Source organism: Siphateles boraxobius, unplaced genomic scaffold (genome assembly GCF_051911475.1).
Source record: "Siphateles boraxobius isolate OS27281-9 unplaced genomic scaffold, OSU_SipBor_1 11, whole genome shotgun sequence".
Taxonomy (NCBI): domain Eukaryota; kingdom Metazoa; phylum Chordata; class Actinopteri; order Cypriniformes; family Leuciscidae; genus Siphateles; species Siphateles boraxobius.
Window position 1 is genome coordinate 3,797,801 of NW_027508711.1, and position 20,322 is coordinate 3,818,122.

The 20,322-nt window shown below is 40.4% G+C and overlaps 1 protein-coding gene across 7 annotated transcripts in view; it reads left to right on the plus strand.

The window, feature by feature from the left end:
- The window catches only part of pde8b (phosphodiesterase 8B), a 93,478-nt gene that overhangs the window by 38,072 nt on the left and 35,084 nt on the right, over positions 1-20,322 (plus strand). For all 7 annotated transcript variants that reach the window (XR_013187539.1, XR_013187523.1, XR_013187517.1 and 4 more), the window contains exons 3-11: positions 5,109-5,299; positions 6,354-6,413; positions 6,566-6,623; positions 9,421-9,509; positions 9,602-9,680; positions 15,411-15,551; positions 15,706-15,794; positions 16,130-16,184; positions 18,912-18,963. Coding sequence is in view for 3 of the 7 variants with exons in the window: in XM_077194211.1 (XP_077050326.1) it covers positions 5,109-5,299; positions 6,354-6,413; positions 6,566-6,623; positions 9,421-9,509; positions 9,602-9,680; positions 15,411-15,551; positions 15,706-15,794; positions 16,130-16,184; positions 18,912-18,963 (814 nt within the window). In the remaining 4 variants the exon portion in view is untranslated. The remainder of the gene's footprint in view (positions 1-5,108; positions 5,300-6,353; positions 6,414-6,565; positions 6,624-9,420; positions 9,510-9,601; positions 9,681-15,410; positions 15,552-15,705; positions 15,795-16,129; positions 16,185-18,911; positions 18,964-20,322) is intronic.

Sequence of the window (20,322 nt, forward strand, 5' to 3'; positions counted from 1 at the left end):
AATCCCGAAAAGATCAGTTTTAACCAATAAATCACAGGTTTAACAAAGAATTGTTCTAAAGTTTAAGAGCATCAATACACCAAACACGCTCACGCGGCCATCTTGGATTAGTCCCACCCTATGACCCCCTACACCCTATGTAGACCCATTCTACACCCTATGTAGAAATGCATCGTCATAGGTAGGCCACGTACACACTGCAGCTTAATTTGATTGTCAATTCACCTTTTTGTGCTTAATCCTGTTCTTTACACACAAAGTTGAGTAATTTATGGAAGGGACAACTGCATTCCTCAACTGAATTAACCGCAATTACAAAAACTCTACGCAGTGTTTACGGAACTGAGCTGAACAACTAGTTGTCACTGACATATTTAAACGTGCATCAGAGATATTTCTCCCTTTTATATGCACAGTGCGAAAAATCACAGGGAAAGAGGTACTAGCCTTGACTCATTCATGTTACCAGATGTTGCTAGTCAAAAAAAAACAGCAAACAAGAACAAGCCCATACTAAATCGAAACAAGTCCAAATGTTTTATATTGAAAATAATAGTCTACCAAAATAGCGCGAACCCTACCTGCCCACTTAAAAAACTCCATAACAAGCCCAAAAACTCCTGTATCAGCAGTAGTCATTGTAAAACTGCAGAACATAACGAGTCTTTTGTCACTAATATTACTTTGGTCAAAAATTGTGGATACCAAAGATGCAAGACATCATAGCATTGCTGATATGGTTAGGGCCCTTTGTAGTGATGTATACATTCTATGGAGCGAATCGAGCGATAGAATCTTCTGTGACATCATAATGCTTAATTACTGTCATTTTCTGCATTGTCCCGTTTCCAATTAGTGAGTGAGGGCACCAAAGGCATCTTAACATGGGCTCATGACCTCTGGGATAATCTTGAGATGTCTCAGAGGATTGACAGATTATCCTGGGTGTGTGTGTGTGTGTGTGTGTGTGTGTGTGTGTGTGTGTGTGTGTGTGTGTGTGTGTGTGTGTGTGTGTGTGTGTGTGCGTGCGTGCGTGCGTGCGTGCGTGCATTTGCATTAGTGTGTGGTATTAGTGGGAATTATGGTTAACTAAAAGTGGAACTAAAAAGAGAAAGTGTATGTAATGTTAACCTAATGACTGACTGCCGCTTGTCAGTCACGGTAAATTTAGGCTGTTTATGTAATCTGTTTATGTAAAGTCAGATTTAGCTGATGTAACTGTGGAAATCAAGATTGATTTTACAAATGAATCACCTGTCATTCTTTTTTTAGGGTATTTTGAAATTAAAAACGATTCCAGCCATTTACACACTGTCTAAGTTCCAGCGTTATTTTAGTATCATTGATATACTATTATAGTTTTTGTTAATATTTAGACTTTTTTAAAGGGGTGGTAAAACACATTTTTTCGAAGGCTTGATTGTGTTTGTGGGGTCCACTGTAACGTGTTCATGCTTCATTTTTAATAAATTGCATTATTTTTAAGTATTTTACCTTCATTCTACACTGCTCTGCCCCTCCTTGTAAAAACGGTCTGATGATTCCCGGGTTCTATGAAGCCAGTCCCTCAAAACTACACAATGGGCTCAGATTGGTTAGCTGGCCCTGTGTGTTGTGATTCGCTAACCGCCTAGTGAACATTTTTCGGAAACGTCACGCCCCTTAACTTAACCGGTAGTTTGTGCTTTGATGTATTATAAACAATGGCGTCAATAAAACCAATCGGACCCAGAGAATGTTAGTGAAGATGATCGAGCAGAACCTGTTCAAGAACGGCTGTTAAACGACGTTTCAGAAAGGTTTGTTTTTTGTTGTTGTTTCTGTCTCATTTCTTTTTAGATACGCTGTAATTAAATTGTACTAATTATTATAGTATTACAAAAAATAAGCTTCATATTCATAAACAGGAATTTCATATAATCGTTCAAACAAATTATACTAACGTTACAGTCCTCAAAGGGATTTTTTTGAGTAAAGACTGCAGATCTGTAGTGATCGTTACTGACTGTATGGCACCGTTACTTTTGTATTTTTAGAACGATTGTAGACAAATATCTGTCGCCAGAACTATTAACCCAAAACGAACACTAAACATTGGCTTTAACGTTACTACAGTAAGTTAGACTAATCAAACACAGAACCATGTTTAGCATGCTTGTAGATAAACAAGCATGTAGATAAACAATACATAAAAGCTCTAATCAAAGAATAATTTACACTAATTCCAAGTTAGCTGTTGAGATTTAAAAAAAGTTTGTAACGTTAGGTTTGAATGAGCATTTAACAAGCTGGTTTGCAGAGCCAAACAGCGTTGTCATTTGTTTACTTCCTTGCTACAACGTACAATTAACAATACGAATTATTGCAGGAAAACACATCGACGAAAAATAAATCATACTTACAGGTTGTGGCCCGTAAACAACAGCTTCTGTTCTTAAAGTTGGAACTGCTCCATCTTTCAGGACAAGCCGTTGTGCGAATCCTGCATTGAACTCGCGAAGATTGTGGAAGCTTTCCTCCGTGTGCAGCACAGAGAGCGAGATTTGGGTAATAATTATGAGGGACCTTGTTAAAAATACCCTAAAAAAAACCCTAGGAAGGCTGAACAAAGCGAACCTGCAATCCGGATAAAAATAACAGCGTTTCGACGGCATTGTGGCAACAACAGCCTAGTATACCACAACAACTCTTCTCCAAAGCAAAAATGGACTCGCCCTTATTTAGAATTCTCGGAGGTGGGGTTTATGTAAATATTGGGATTACTGACGTCAGCAACCCTGGATGAATGACGTGTAGTCCCTACCGGCCGTTTGCTGTAGTCCTTAGAAATTGATTTCTTTAAAAGCAAATATCTCTCTTTGCTTTGAACTTTGAGCGTTGTAACTTTGCAGATGTTGTTTATGGTCAAACAGCAATATTACACACTAGCTAAAGTTAGAAAAGTGAAATCGTGTTTTACCACACCTTTAATATATTTTCTGTTGTTAGTTAATTGTTAGGCCTACTCATTTTGTTGAGTGATTTTGCCATTTTTATTAGTTTTTGATTTTTTTTTTTTGAAATATAAATACTCACGATGCCTTGACAGTGGAAAATACCGGATTTCGTGACAAAGGGTTCAGTCAATCTTGTCAGGCGAAAAGTTCCGTGAGGATGTGGAGAGTGTCAAAATAAAGGTACCGTATACCGATATTTTATGTGTGGCATCGATGCATCGTATCGTTAGACGTTTGATCGATGCATCGATCCATATCGATGTATTGTTACACCCCTAGGGTGTAACAATACATCGATATGGATCGTTTTGGGTTTTATATATATATATATATATATATCCCAGTTAACATTTATTTTGTTTCAAGTAACAAAAAAGTTTACATTATCATTATTATTAATATTATTATTAAAGGGCACCTATTATGCAAAATTCACTTTTACATGGTGTTTGAACATAAATGTGTGTTGGCAGTGTGTGAGCAAAACCACCCTAGAATGATAAAAATCCACCCAATGTTTTTTTTTACAGTCTCAATAAATCATAAGCACTGTCTCAAAACGAGCTGTTCTAAGATTCGGCTCAATGTGACGTAGAATTGAGCAAGCCCCACCGACGTGGTTTGATTTACACTGTGGTTTTGGCATAGACCCCCCCCTCGGTGATCTGTACGCCATCCTGCATTGTTTCAACGACATCCGGTGTTCAGAAACACTAGTGTTCTGTTGTGGGATGTAATAATGTACATAGTAGTTTTCACTTACTTCCGACATCAGAGCCACTCAAAACGCAGTGGATGGATTTTATTTAGGAAGGAAAGGCGCCACTTAAACTTCCGAAGTAACGTTACGTTTGTTTGCTCGAATCATTTTCTGACTGACTGTTTTGTGAACGAGGGTCAATTCAAAGCAGGTCTTGCTTCAAAGTTAATCCTCAAGTGTGGATCGTTGCCTACTGTTCGAGATCCAACGTCACCTCCAGTATAAGTAAGTGTATTTTATGATTTTTGAGCAAATAGTCATTTCAGTCGATGTCAGCCAATTCAACAACAAATGCGTCTAAAGTTGTTGTCGTCGTCGTCGTAGGATGTCTGTGTATATAATTCAAACCTTGTTTGTATAGTGTGTAACCACACGTTTATAAATATATATATTTTTAAAGATATTGCATTAAAAACTGTGCATGTTTTCTGTAAAGACAAGACATCAAAATTGCTAACGTTATGTTTATACAAAGGCCATCACATCGACACGAAGCTGTAGAACGAGGGATACTGGCGTGCAGACAGAAACATCACATAAATGTAATTTCGTTTGTAGCAAACGTTATCACAGTATTTTTGTTTGTAGTTTCAAAAAATTGCACCAACGTTATCACAGTTTGTGTGTCGCACATCCATAATTGCAAAGGGGGTACATATAGTACATATATGTATCAAATAACCACTCCGAGACGTCCTGGTCCATTCTCATTTGTGTTTCTTCTGCCGGAGTCTCTTCATCATCTGGGTCTGATTCCGGTACAAACATGTACGGCTGAATGCCATACAAAACAGCAGGTCTCTTCTCTCACTTTCAGCCATTCTGCTTCTACCGACTGTGTTCATTGCCATAGGTATGCAGTTACGCCCTCATCCAAAGGCAGGGCCGGGATATGCAGCTCATTTACATTTAAGGTGGTACACACCAAAACCGAATGGGATAGTTCACCCAAAAATGAAAATTCTGTCATCATTTTACCATCCTTATTTTGTTCCAAATTTTCATTTTTGGGTGAACTATCCCTTTCTATTCTTGTACTACACACTTTTTCTTCGCAAAAAGAGTATATACTTTTAGGGCATAGCATAAGTAGGTGTATTGGGACGCGGCAATAGTGTGCGAGCGGGTAAGGTCACTTCGCCCCCTGTAGGTGCACATGCGACGCTGCACGGAGGGCCTCCAGAGTGAGTTAGCGGCGAAAGAGGCGTCCTGAACGACCTGGGCCATGTGGAATTTCACATCGCAGCTCCATGGTTACACAATGCTCAACAGGATGAAAGACTGTTGACCTTTCACATGCAACCAACAACAGCACCTCTCTCTCTCTTTCTCTCCGTCTCTCTCTCGCTCAGGTGTTACTGGTCTTCGCTAAAGAGGACAGTCAGAGCGATGCTTTCTGGTGGGCATGTGAGCGTGCGGGGTTCAGGTGTAACATCGCACGAACACCTGAGTCTGCGGTGGAGTGTTTCTTGGATAAACACCACGAGATCGTCATCATTGATGGGCGGCACTCACGGTACTTTGAGGCTGATGCCGTCTGCAGGTGGGTCCAACAAACCATCCATCATCTCTCTCACGCTTAGATCTGTTCTTCTCTTTATACACAGTTATATGGACATTTCTGCACAGAGACAATTTGATTATGATTCATTTATGTATATTTTAGTTATAATGTACATTTTGCCGACACTACTGTTCAAAAGTTTGGGGTCAATATCATTGTTTTTTCTTGGAAATGAACACTTTTATAATACTATAATACAGTAAAGACCTTTATAATGTTAGAATTTTTTTTTTTTTAAATGCTGTTATTTTGAACTTTCTATTCATCAAATAATGCTGCAGAAATGTATCATGGTTTCCACAAAAATATAAAGCAGCACAACTGTTGACAATTATTGATGATTTTTAATAATTATTGATAAAAAAAAAAGTCAAATCAGCATATAAGAGTAATTTCTGAAGGATCATGTGACACTAAAGACTGGAGTAATGATGCTGAAAATTAAGCTTTTCCATCACATGAATAAATGGCATTTTAAAATATATTTAAATAGAAAATAGGTATTTTAAAGTGTAATAATATTTCACAATATTACTGTGTTTACTGTGTTTTTGATCAAATAAATGCAGCCTCGATATACATAAAGAATCTTCTTTCATTAAAATAATCTTACAGACCCCACATTTTTGAACTGTTGTACAGTATGTGAAAAAATTGGGCAGCAACAACATCGGTTTATTAGATTTAATAATTTGTAAATCTTTAAGAACTATTTAAGACCAGATACAGGTTGCCCACCAGAGTGTCTGTCAGGGTAAATAAGGCAAGGAAATGGTTTGAATTTGATTGGTGTTTATTCCTGGACAGAGGTTTAAATGCATCTGCACGCACACACTCACACATCACACTCTCTACCAAATCTAGTTGTTGCCAAATCACTTTTTCTTCCCAGTGGAAGTCTTTTGGAGTTGTTTGTGTGCAATAGACAGGGAAATGTGTACAAGATGCTTGATTTCACTGTTGTATTAGTCATGATGGAATCAGCATATATAAAAACCTACTTTTTTATTATTGTGTGTGTGTTTTTAAACAGGATGATCCGAGCAGCTAAGCCTTCTGAACACACTGTTATTTTGGCAGTGATGCCACAAATGTAAGGTTTATCTCAGAAGACTTTTGGATCTATTATCCATGTGTAACAGATGTCCATCATGTTCCTACTACTGATCTTTCTCTCTCCCTCTCCCCCCCTCTCTCTCTCTCTCTCTCTCTCTCTCTCTCTCTCTCTCTCTCTCTCTCACACAGTCCCTCAGATCAGGAGGAACCATCTGTCCTTCCTCTTCTCTCTGCTGGCTTCTCCAGAGTGAGTATTTTACTCTAAAGAAGGCGGAGCCTCAGAGCACACCTAATCGCCATGGACAAATGTTAGTTCAAAGGTGTTAACTGACCGGAGCAAACTTTTATGGAAAGTTCATTTTGGCAAGCTGTTTTGAACTCTCGAAACGAACTTCATTTTGTTTGAAATTTTGTCACACCAGTTTGTTCTTCGGTTTTGCATGAAGTATGTTTGGGCCTTAAAACAGGGATTTCTGCTCTTCTACATGGGTGGGACAAGCAGGGGGAGGGACTGAACATCCATATCCTGTTCAGGCTAATATGTACAAAACAGACTTAAAAGACTGTCATGAGTTAAATATCAGTTACATTTTATCGGCAGCATTTTTACTGTTGATTACCAGTTTTTTTTTTTGCCCCTTTTTTTAAAAAGTATACAAATAATTAATTTGAACTGTAAAAATTGTGGTAATTGTAATTGTAGTTCCCCTTCATCAGCTTCACTATGCTGACTGATTGCTGACGAATGAGGATCGCTTGCGAGCCTTTCTACTTCGAGTGAAAACTAAACGAGCCAATGCACATTGCCATGCGATAATTGCACCAGCTGCTGTGCATCGCAGCGCTTTACGCAAAGCTTTAGGACCTCAGATCAGTTCTTCGTCTGTTACGGAGGCCAGCAGAAGGTAAAGGCTGTCTCCAAGCAGAGGATGGCCCACTGGATAGTGGATGCCATCACCTTGGCTTGCGAAGCCCAAGGCGTGCTTTGCCCGTTCGGGTTGCGAGCACACTCAACTAGAAGTGTTGCTTCCTCCGGGGCGCTGGCTCAAGTCGCCTCGCTGACAGATATATGTAGAGCTGCAGGGTGGGCGACACCTTAACACGATCTATGCTAGATTCTATAGCCTCTGTGTAGAGCCGGTATCTTCCCGTATACTCGCCCTCAGTGGCCAGTAGCGCGAAGAACACGTTCTTAGTGTCGGCTTGCAACACCACTCCCGCCCCCATGGGCCACATACATGCGTCTATTTGCTCCAGTAGTGTTCCCCAGAAATGGCTAACCCTGTGAGTTCCTCCGTCACTCCTGCAGCAGTCAGACGTTGCGTAGTGTCTGACGCCAGGCCCACACTCGTATGCATATTGGAACCTGTGTTAGGCTGGGTGTCCATTTGTAGCAGTCCCTGCAGCGACCCAATATGTTTATTCCTCCTCGACTAGCTCCTCTGCGGATGAGCCCGTGTCTTACCTTCGACAGAGCCCGCTGTCTTCTCTGCTGTTGTTCTTCCCCCCTATAACTAGGCTGGAACCACCCCAGAGACTGCCAAATATTGTACTACCCTGCTTGGCTAGTCCATATGTGTAACCGTCACAGTGCCTCCCTTTGGGGTAGGATGTAGCTTCCGCAGCGTTCCCTTCCCCAAGGGCACGCTTTCCCAGCGTTATCCAATAAGTCACAGGGTCCTGTGGGTCTTGAGGAAGAGCAGTGACTGGCCTTCCCTGCTTAGAGCTCCTACTTTCTGCCCAACACTGCGGACAGGCCAGAAGGCTCAAGCGGAGTGCTGGAAGGGTCAGAAGCTGGGTGTTTTGGTAGATATCCCCATTCGTCAGCAATGGCGTACGTCATAGTGAAGCTGACAAAGGGGAACGTCTAGGTTACATATGGTAACCCTCGTTCCCAGAGGAAGGGAACGGAGACATACATTCCCTCGCCACAGTTGCTGAGCTTCCGCTGGACGGCTGAGTCACAAGTCCGGCTCCTCAGCAGAAAAACAAGGATGCGACACAATTATCGCATGCCAATGTGCATTGGCTCGTTTAGTTTTCACTCGAAGTAGATAGGTTCGCAAGTGATCCCCATTCGTCAGCAATGACGTATGTCTCCGTTCCCTTCTTTGGGGAACGAGGGTTACCATACGTGAACCGAGATGTTTGCTCCATGTACATAACATTCCTTTCTTTTATATCCTTGATCATGGTCATAATTTAGATCAAATTTTGCTCAGACAAAGTTATTAAAGGGATAGTTCACCAAAAGAAATTAAATTCTGTCATTAATTACTTACCATCATGTTGTTCCAAACACTTTAGTTCATCTTTGGAACACAAATGAAGATCTTTCTGATGGAATCTGAGAGATTTCTGTCCCTCCATTAACAGCTTTGCAACTACCACTTTGATGCTTCATAAAGTTCAGAAAGAGATCCCAACGCTAATCCAAATTAATTGAGCGTTTTAGTCAAAATTTTCGGAAAAAACACAATAGCTTTATTTGATGAACAGATATAATTTAGGCTTTTATTCACATATAAACTTTTATCAACACACACATCAGGTGTGGTAAACAGAAGCTCAAGCATGTTGCTTTTTTCGTTTTTCATTTTTTACGATCTCTTTATGAACTTTTTGACGCATCAAAGTGGTACTTGCGTAGCTGTCAATGGAGGGACAGAAACCTCTCAGATTTGATCAAAAAGATCTTCATTTGTGTTCTGAAGATGAACAGAAGTCTTACGGTTTGGAACTTCATGAGGGTGAGTAATTAATGACAGAATTTTTATTATTGGGTGAACTTTAAGTGATTCTATTACACTACACTCACAAGTTGCAATGCATTTCAACATTCATCGCAGTTCAATGACGTGTCCCATAGACTTCCCAGATGTTCCTCAATATAAATACCCAGAGCAGATATGTTTGTTTACTGATCCCAGCTGGAAAATCTTGACTTAACTTTAGCAGGCAGTAGAAAATGGGACAGCATGCATACTGTATGATATATGAAGTGCTGTATGAGACTATGAGCTATATGCCTCTCTCTCTTTCAGAGGTACCTGGAGAACAGCAGTGTGTCGGCCTGCTATAATGAGTTAATCCAGTTAGAACATGGAGAGGTTCGAGCTCAGTTCAAACTTAGGTAAGTCTCAAGCATGAGCTTCAATTCGAGAACTAAAGAAGCTGGTTTAAAATATATATATATAATACTTGTTTTTGTTTCTGTTGTTGCAGGGCTTGTAACTCTGTGTTTACCGCGTTAGAACAGTGTCAGGAAGCCGTGGAGATCAGCAGTGAAGATCATGTCATTCAAGTGAGTTTTGGTATCCAAACAGATCATCCCACAGGGCTTTGGTCACATTTAAGCAGGCTCTTTTTGTTCAAATCAACATCCTTACAAGGACCGCCCTATGGAACAAATCCAGTAGAGTTAGAGGACAGTGAATGGCCTAAAACTAAAGTGATCCCACGTCGTTTTTGACAGCAAGAGTTTCATATTGATTTTGATGTTTTATAACAATCATGAAATGTTGCTTCTGATTAATTGTCATAACATTTATTAATTAACAGAATTAATAATTTGGGTAACACTTTACAATAAGGTTCATTAGTTAACATTAGTTCCCTTTCAAGGGAACTTGAGCTGCGTCAAACGCTGTGGGAACGCCCCTGCATTGTGCGTCATGAAGCAGGTATGGAATCAGCCCCATGGAGAGATGGAACGTCATAGGCGGGTGACGTCATCGACCAGGAAACTATAAAGCACCCCATAAACACAAGCGCAACAGCTTTCTGTGCCTTCAGTCGCGCTATATGTGAATCTGTCCCTGTGTGAATATTGTCTGTCTTTACATACTCTGCACCACACAAACAATTTATATATATATATATATATATATATACATATATATATATATATATTAAGAGAGATATGGCGAACGAACAGCAGTTTAGGAAGTGTGTCCCTCCCTGCTCGCGTTATTTTACGAGTGGAGATACACACGTTCTTTGTGTTGTTTGTTTGGGAGTGCAGCATGCCCAGTCAGCTCTCGAGGGAGCTGATTGTGAGCATTGCGAGCGTCTGCCATTAAGGACGCTCCGCTCCCACCGGGCGCTCTTCGAGGAGAGCGGTTCGGTGCGCGCTCCCCGCGGTTCGGGTCCCGCTCTTGCCGAGGCAGAGCGACGACGCGTATCGTGGGGATCGCATATGGATCTCTCAGCGGGGTTAGAGACGGGCTCTGCCTAATCTCTCCCTTCACCCGTGAGATCCAGTGCCTCAGTCCCGTGTTCGGAAGCACGCGCTGCAGTTTCTTATGCTCGGGCTGAGGCACCAGTTATAAATGAGGGAGATGTGGAGTATTCGCCACCTTACACTCCCGAAAGTGATGAGGTATTAACAAGAGCTGTAGAAAAACTCAGCATTGTATGGCCAGTGACTAGACAGGAGTCTGTTTCTAAATCAAAATTAGATGAGAGATTTTTGCCGTCACGAGTGCAACCTCCATGCCGGTGCTTGCCGTTTTTTCCCGATCTCCACACTGAGGTGTCGAAATCGTGGAAAAAAACGGTGTCATATAGAGTGTTTAGTCCCCAGACTTCAACATATTCTAATATTGTGGGGGCAAAATCATATGGTTATTCGGCTATGCCTCGCGTGGAAGAGACGCTTGCGAGTTTTCTCTCCCTCGAGGCTGCGTCATCTGTTAAGGCACCGGCATTACCCACCAAGCCTCTTAGAAATATTTCGATTTTTGTGGGTAAAGCGTATTCGGCGGCGGGTCAGGCTGCGTCATGTCTGCATACTATGTCTATTATGCAGGCATACCAGGCTGACCTGCTGAGGGACGTGAGTGAGAGTGAGGAGGTCAGTGCTGACGTGGTTCGCGAACTGCGTCAGGCTGCTGATTTATCCCTGCGCGCAACCAGAGAGTCGGCCAAGCTAGTGGGTCGATCTATGGCAGCTCTGGTGGCCGCGGAAAGACATCTGTGGTTAAATCAGACAAATATAAAAGAAAAAGAAAAAGCTTTCCTTTTAGACACTCCTCTCTCCGCCCCCTGGGTTTATTTGGCGATGCTGTAAATTCTGTCATCGATAAATTCCAGGAGAAGGAAAAGCAAACAACAGCTTTTAAGAAATTTCTCCCTTTAAAAATTCATATCCCTGGGGCTGCTGGGCGGGAGCAGCCCCGGCCGTCTGTGAGCTCATCATATAGGGTGCTGAAGCAGAGTGTCGCGTCTCGTGCTCCCCCTGCTGGACAGTGGGCTCAGCCGCGGCACTCTCAGCCGAAATCTCTCAGTAATAGAACTGATCTGAGGACAGTTATATTAGCTAAGAAGGCTTCGGCTAAGAAGAAGTCCTGGCGCCACGGCGCGCAGGACACTGAGGGTGGTCCCCACCGAGGTGGAAAGGTGTGCACCTCTTTCTACGGTGCCCATTCTTCCTCGGTGCCCTCAGGGGCCCGTTCTGCGAACCCTGCCTTCATTCCGGGGCGCAGACGGTCCCAGCGAGCGATTTCCCGAGGGACGCTCGCTCCCTCTGAGGAGGGTTTCAGAGCGGTTAGACCAGTTGTTCCCTGCCGGTGTGCCGTTACAGGGCGCTGCGTTTGCTGCTCAAGTTACACCAGAGGCCAGTCTCGAGAGACTGGTACCCTTAGTAGAATTTCTGGCAGAGTGGAAAAGCCTTCCAAAAATATCTCATTGGGTCCTGCAGACAATAGAAAGGGATTATGCTATCCAATTCAGGTGTCGTCCACCAAGATTCAGAGGGGTTCTGCCTACAGTGGTGGGCCCCGAGCAGGCTCTGGTTATGGAACAAGAGGTGAAAGCACTCCTTCAAAAGGAGGCTATAGAACGGGTTCCTCCTCCCAGTGTGGAGTCAGGCTATTACAGCCGATATTTCATCGTTCCAAAATAGGATGAGGGGTTGCGTCCAATTTTAGACCTGCGCCTATTGAATCGCTCGGTAGGGAAGCCAAAATTCAAGATGCTCACTATCAAGCAGATCGTGTCACAAATCAGATCCGAGGACTGGTCTGTCACGATAGATCTAAGGGACGCGTACTTCCACATTTCCATCCTTCCACAACACAGGAAGTTCCCGAGGTTCGCCTTCGGGGGCGAAGTGTACCAGCACAGGGTTCTTCCGTTTGGCCTAGCTTTATCACCCCGCACTTTCACGAAATGCATGGACGCAGCACTAGTGCCCCTGAGGCTTCAGGGTGTTCGTGTCCTCAATTACATCAACGATTGGTTGATTTTAGCTCAGACAGAGCAGATGGCAGTTCGACATTGAGATGTCGTTCTCGTTCATATCAGGAAGTTGGGGTTGAGGCTGAACGCAAAGAAAAGTTTATTATCTCCTCAGAAGACCACTTTTCTGGGTGTTGTTTGGGTTTTGGTTTCGATGCAGGCGCGACTCGCTCCGACCCGCATCGTTTCGATTCTCTCAGCTGTGAAACAAGTAAAGCTAGGCCAGCTACTTACTGTAAAACAGTTTTAGAGACTGTCGGGTCTGATGGCAGAAGCGTCCGACGTTATACCTTGCGGCGTGTTGTACATGAGATCGCTACAGTGGTGGCTCAGGACCAAGGGATTCTCCCCGAGGGGAAATCCGCTCCGCACGGTCAAAGTCACGCGGCGCTGCCTTCGTGCTCTGGTCATGTGGAAAGAAACTTGGTTCCTACTCAAGGGGCCTGTGTTGGGGGCTCTTTGTCGTCACGTAACACTAACGACGGATGCTTCCCTCACAGGGTGGGGGGCGGTCACGACTGGTCGTCCAGCCCAAGGGCTGTCGCAGGACCATCATCTATCACGGCTTATAAATTGTCTAGAGATGTTGGCGGTGTTCCAGGCTCTTAAACACTTCCTAGCAGACCTGAGAGGTCATCATGTGTTAGTTCAGTCAGACAACACGTCGGTGGTCTCTTATATAAATCATCAGGGGGGCCTGCGGTTTCGCCGGCTTTACAAGTTGGCCCGTCAGATCCTCCTGTGGTCCCAAGGGAGGTTACTATTTCTGAGAGCAATGTATCTTCCTGGGTATTTGAATGTGGTAGCAGACTCCCTGTCGAGAGAGGGGCCGAGGCCGGGGGATTGGAGACTCCATCCCGAGGTGGTGGAGCTCCTTTGGTTGAGTTTCGGTCGCGCCGAGGTGGACCTATTCGCTTCCAAGGAGACCACGCATTGTCATCTGTGGTTTTCCATCAGCCACCAGCCCCTCTGGGGTTGGACGCTATGGTGCAGCCGTGGCCGAGGTCACGTCTGTTCGCCTTTCCCCCGAATCGGCCCGAGTATGGTTTGCGGACCTGATTTCTCTCCTGGACGGCTCTCCCTCGGAGCTCCCGGTCAGGAGGGATCTACTCTCTATCGAAGAAGTTCCTGAGAAGTTTCTCACGTTTAAGACAATCTTTCTTCTTGCTATCTCCTCACTAAAGAGAATCGGAGATTTGCAGGCTCTGTCGGTTTCACCCTCGTGCCTGGAATTTTCGCCTGGCATGGTTAAGGCTTTTCTGCATCCTAGACCAGGTTACGTTCCCAAGGTCCCTACTAATGTTGTTAGACCTACAGTTCTGCAGGCCTTTTGTCCTCCTCCATTTCTGTCGTCTGACCAGGAGAAATTTAATTTACTCTGCCCTGTTAGGGCGTTAGACGCCTATGTCCACAGAACTGCCCTGTGGAGGAAGTCAGAACAACTATTTGTGTGCTTTGGGCCACCCAAGAAGGGCTGTCCCGCGTCTAAACAGAGAATGAGCAAGTGGGTGGTCGAGGCTATCTCACTTGCCTATGAGTCGGCTGGTCAGCCTTCACCTTTGGCTGTACGAGCCCACTCTACCAGGAGTATGGCGGCTTCTAAAGCCTTACTGTCAGGAGTTTCCCTCAGTGACGTTTGTGATGCGGCTGGATGGTCTTCACCGAATACTTTCATTAAGTTCTACAACCTAGACTTAAGTTCTACCCCTGGGGCACAGGTGCTCTCGTCCTCTGTGCGCTAGTTCTCACATGGCGGTCACTTGGTCCTATGGCGACGTGGGTATTAGCGTTCCCACAGCGTTTGACGCAGCTCGAGTTCCCTTGAAAGGGAACGTCTCGGTTACGTATGTAACCCCTAGTTCCCTGATAGGGAACGAGACGCTGCGTCATTCCACCATACTCCCGGCATTCCCGCTAGCGCTTCCTTCAGGCCTATCAGAAGCTGTTGCGCTTGTGTTTATGGGGTGCTTTATAGTTTCCTGGTCGATGACGTCACCCGCCTATGACGTTCCATCTCTCCATTGGGCTGATTCCATACGTGCTTCATGACGCACAACGCAGGGGCGTTCCCACAGCGTTTGATGCAGCGTCTCGTTCCCTATCAGGGAACTAGGGTTACATACGTAACCGAGACGTTAATGTATTAACTAACTTGAACTAACAATGAGCAATACATTTGTTACAATTTTTATTAATCTTTCTTATTGTAAGTTAATAAAAATACAGCTGTTCATCGTTTGTTTATGTTAATTCACAGTGCATTACCTAATGTTAACAAATACATCCTTTGATTTTAATAACATATTACTAAATGTTGAAATTAATATTAACTAAGATTAATAAATGCTGAAGAAGTATTGTTTATTCTTAGTTCATGTTAACTAATGTAGTTAACTAATGTTAACTTATGAACCTTATTGTAAAGTGTTACTATAATTTGTATTTGTTGATTATGTCACTTACAGTGCCAGATTAATACACTTTTACCTTAAGAAGAAGATTTTTATTCAACTTTGAAACATAATTCAAATATATTATTTTATTTTGTAGACAAACAAATATAAGGTAAAATAAATGAATAATTATATTTTAAATATTAAAGCATTTTAAGTATTTTTAGACTAAGTATATTGTCTAAAAAGTATAAATGGTAAAAGTATAGTTTAAAGTATATTTAGACTTTTAAAAAATATTTTCTAAAATAGAATACGATATAATACACATAATATTTTCCCCTTTCTCTAATGCATACTTGTTGATATGCAGGTGCTTTTATTCTTCTGTGTATTTTTAGTATGTAAATCCAGCGTTTGAAAAGATGATGGGCTATCACAGAGGTGAAGTGATTGGTAAAGAGTTGACTGATCTACCTAAGAGTGACAAGAACAGCGCCGACCTGGTGGACACCATCAACACCTGCATCAACAAAGGAAAGGTCAGCCGGCCACAGCACATTGATTTATGAGCGTCATAATATTAGATTATATTTGACTTTAGCAATGTGCAACTTGTTATAAACCTTACAATACTTATCATTTATTCAATTATTAGCTGTTTTTTTGTACGTATGTTTGTGTTTGCTTGCTTAGGAATGGCAGGGGATCTATTTCTCACGGAGGAAGTCAGGGGACAGTATTCAGCAATATGTCAGAATCACTCCTGTGATTGGCCAGGGAGGGTAAGTCACATGATCATAAAAAAGTGATACAAATTTTAATTAATTATAATTTATAATATTTCATTAAAATTAAATGTTATATTATTTAATTTAATTTAATAACATTTTTAATTTCATAACAAATATTTGTATTTAAAAAATATTGATAGTAAAAAAAACAAATATATAATCAATTATTTAAATATTTAGTTTTTGTTTTTATAAATTAAATATTTAATAGTATACATTATACTTTATTTTTATGTTCTAAATAAATGGTTGATGGCAGCAATAAAAGTTTTTCTTATTGTAACATCAGTTACAATAAATAAGTCAATTGTTTCCTTATCTTCTAGAAAAATTCGCCATTTTGTGTCCATCAAGAGGCCTTACGGTGACAACCACAGACAGGTACATTTCTTATCTACTTTCCCATGTTGTATTTTCATTAAGATTCCTTTTAATCAGTGAGTATCCAATAAATATTGACCTAGCTATTAATTGAGCTCCCAAATTAGCATAAAAACTTTTAAGTGTGCAAGGCTCATGGGAACGGCAGTGGGCAGAAATGTTAGCTACAGTAAACCATCCATCCTGACAGACCAGTGTCAGAGAGCCAGACGGGCGTCAGGGTTATTAATAACCCTACACAGGCTCAAGTCTAAACCCTGCTGTTAGTTCTAGCATTAGGTGGAGCTGCTGATCAGAAAGGCCTGTGAGAAACAGACACACTGACGCGTGTGTGAAATAGCTGTAGCTTTACTCACTGGTGTTAGTATTACCATTCACACACACTCTCTGTTACAAGCCTTACAAAAATCTACCATGGTAACTAACCCTAGTTTCTGTCAAAAAGCAGTGGATACTAGACTAGGCTAGAATCAAATCTTTGGGGTGAGTCAGTTGAAGCTTTTGTTAAGTAGCTTTCATGAGGCATTTAGCAAGTGTTTTTGTCTTGTTAATCAACAAAAATATCTTAATTTCCTTAACACAAGATACATTTATTTAAAAAGCAAAAATAATATGATTTGAATTTATTTTTCTTACCTTATTAGCAAATACTTTTTTTCTTATTGTAAGAATAAACCCCACACAATTTTGTTAAAAGAATATTTAAAACAAGAAAAAACAATATCTACACCACCGTTCAAAAGTCTGGGGTCACTACATTGTTACAGCACAACAGTATATAACTGTTTGCAACATTAATGACAATAAGAAATGTTTTTTGAGCAGCAAATCAGCATATTAGAATGATTTCTGAAAGATCACAACACTGGAGTAATGATGCGGAAAAATTCAACTTTACATCACTGGAATATATTACATTTTTAAATATATTCAAATAGAAAACAGTTATTTTAAATTGTAATAATATTTCACACTATTTCTGTATTTTTAATCAAATAAAAATCGTCTTCGGTGAGCATACGAGACTTCTTTCAAAAATATATTTTTAAAAAATTCTTACTTACACCACATTTTTAAATGATGTTCTCTGGAAACAAGTTTTAATATCTGCAAGTTTTCTCTTTAACAGGAAAACATGACCGAGATAGTAAGAAATAAATGAAATTAAATGCGCATTACAAAGTTCCTAAGAATCAATCGAGATGAAAGTAATGCAGTAATTATCAGAGCAGAGGGCATGTAGTAGATCTTCTCCTGTGGTGGAGTGAGGGTGTTTGTCATCAAACCTGTGGTCTCGGTTAATCAGATTTTGTGACCTCATCCTTCAGGACGATGTAACTAGGCTCTTTAATCCTCTTACCTACATGGCATCTATTTTTGAGTGTGTGTTTGTGCACATATTTGTGTGAAAGTATATGCAGTATAGCCATATTCTATTTCTGCCAATAGCATGTAACTTTTACTATAGCGCAACCATCACACTGCATGGATTAATTTTTGGCAGTGCTCTCTAATCTCTAACCTAAGACCGAAAATCCTGTTTCTTTCATTCAAAACTTGATCATGTTAAAAGGATTAAATGGATTGCAGCGGGCAGGATTTCTACATAGGTGAACTCAATGATCAGGCACAAACCAGACATTGTGATAAATCCTCTGTTCAATGTTTATCTGGGTCTCTATCCTAACTAGCCACAACAAACGACGGGCAATAAAACATTTTCTTAGATGCTTGGTTTTCAGTCACAATGTGTGATTAAACGTGAATTGCTGTAATTTTTGGAGTCAGTAAGATTTATAATGTTTTTGAAAGAAGTCTCTTATGCTCACCAAGGCTACTGTAAAACAGTTATATTGTGAAATATTATTACAATTTAAAATAACTGTTTTGTATTTTAATGTAAGTTATAATAATTTATTATTACAATGACAGCTGAATTGTTAGCATCATTACTCCAGTTTTCAGTGTCACACAATCCTTCAGAAATCATTCTAATATGCTGATTTGATGCTCAAAAAATATTTCTTATTATTATCAATGTTGGAAAGAGTTGTGGTGCTTCATTTTTTTTCAGGATTATTTGATGAATAGAATTAATTTTTAACAGTATAAAAGTCTTTACTGTCACTTTTAGTCAATTTAAGGCATCTTTGCTAAATAAAAGTATTAATAAAAAAATCTTACTGACCTTTAATGGGATTTATATTTAATTAAACTTAACAATTTTTACATTTAAGTTAATATTTTATTGAATCATATTTAATGCGTTAATATTTATGTTAATATTTCACTTTTTAAATAAAAGAGTTTGTTCACTAGCATTTCTATTCTTGCTATAGTATTGAAATTAGTATCAAGACTGGTATTGGTATGGGCTACTAAAATGTTGGTAGTGTGACAACTCCATAGCATATTGTAGCTTATTCTGGCCAAGAGCCACCCTCTTATTGTCACCTGATATCAACTGCACATTTGTCATTGTATTGTTGCCAGACAGTTTGAACGGAGATCAGTAAGAGCTGAAACAAGTACAGGTGTGTGTGTGTGTGTGTGTGTGTGTGTGTGTGTGTGTGTGTGTGTGTGTGTGTGTGTGTGTGTGTGTGTGTGTGTGTGTGTGTGTGTGTGTGTGTGTGTGTGTGTGTGTGTGTGTGTGTGTGTGTGTGTGTGTGTGTGTGTGAGAGAGAGAGAGAGAGAGAGAGAGAGCTGATCAGAGATCTGTTTTTGCAGGTTCATAAGTTGAGCAAAGAAGACAAAAGCTGTGGTGAAAACTCACAATCAGGTACAATACCAGACCATCTCTCTTTATCTATTTTTTGTTTGTTTACTGTGTTTGAATCCCTTATGCACGATTGCTTAATTAGCACACTGGAACCCATAACAGGTCTTTATAGATTTGGTTTGTGTGACATGCTGTGAAGCAAGCAAAAGCATGATTGAAAATGCACAGATCAATATTGTATTGAGAAGTAGAGAGAAAAGATAGAGAGATAGGTCATCGTGCAGAATAGACAGATGGCTGCACTGCACCCTGGGACTATCAAAATTAGCCATAATAATTTGCTTGCCAATAATTTTGCATGCATGTGCTTATGTTACATGACACAATAAAAGTAACAGTGGTCACCATTTCACATCATTTGTGCTGTCTTCTATGGCAAGAATCAATATTATTTTTGTTTAGACTACAATAAAAAAAATGGTGCAAAATGAAAAACAGATTTTTTTTTAAAGTGTTCCTAATTTATTAAAGAGGGGTCCTTATACAAGTGGATTCATTTAAATAATTTAATTCAAATAAAAATTAACTGTATAAATTAAATCTAAAAAATATTATACATATATATTTATATAAATGTATATAAATCTCTCTCTCTCTCTCTCTCTCTCTATATATATATATATATATATATACATATATATATATATATATACAGTGTTGGTCAGAAGTGCTTGGTAAATATTATCAAAGATGGCTGTAAAAAAAATCTGCAATGTTTATACTTTTGGTATTTTATTTAAAAAAAAAATGCAAACTTCTAACCTTTTATTGAAGTAAAAGAATTGAAAGTGGGGGGAAAATCACATTATGAAGTAATGTTTTTTCTCCAAAACACGTTGGGAACAATTATTTTCCCCCTTTTATTAAATACTTTTGCAACCTCCTTTTGCCAAGATAACAGCTCTGAGTTTTCTTCTATAATGCCTGATCAGTTTGGAGAACAAATGACAAGAGATCAGTGACCATTCCTCCATACAGAATCTCTCCAGATCCTGCAGATTCCCAGAGGTTGTCAGGTTTAGATATTTTATCTGTTGGTATTTGATCGAATCCATGATGCCATCTGTATCTGTATCTGAACAAGATGTCCAGGACCTCTGGCACACCATTAAAGATACTGCAGAGTATTTCATTTTACACATGGGGTACATTTTTATCCCTGTATGAACCAAACCCATGTTAAATGTTTGTTGGCAAAAAGCTCTTCTTTTTTTTTTTATCTTAAAATAATTGCATTTTCTAGTCTTTTATTATTCTGAGAAAGGGAATAGTGTCAGTTGCTTCATGAAATCACTGCTGTGCTTGTGATGATGTAGATCATAGTAATGATGATGATGATGAAGGTAAAAAATAGTGAAG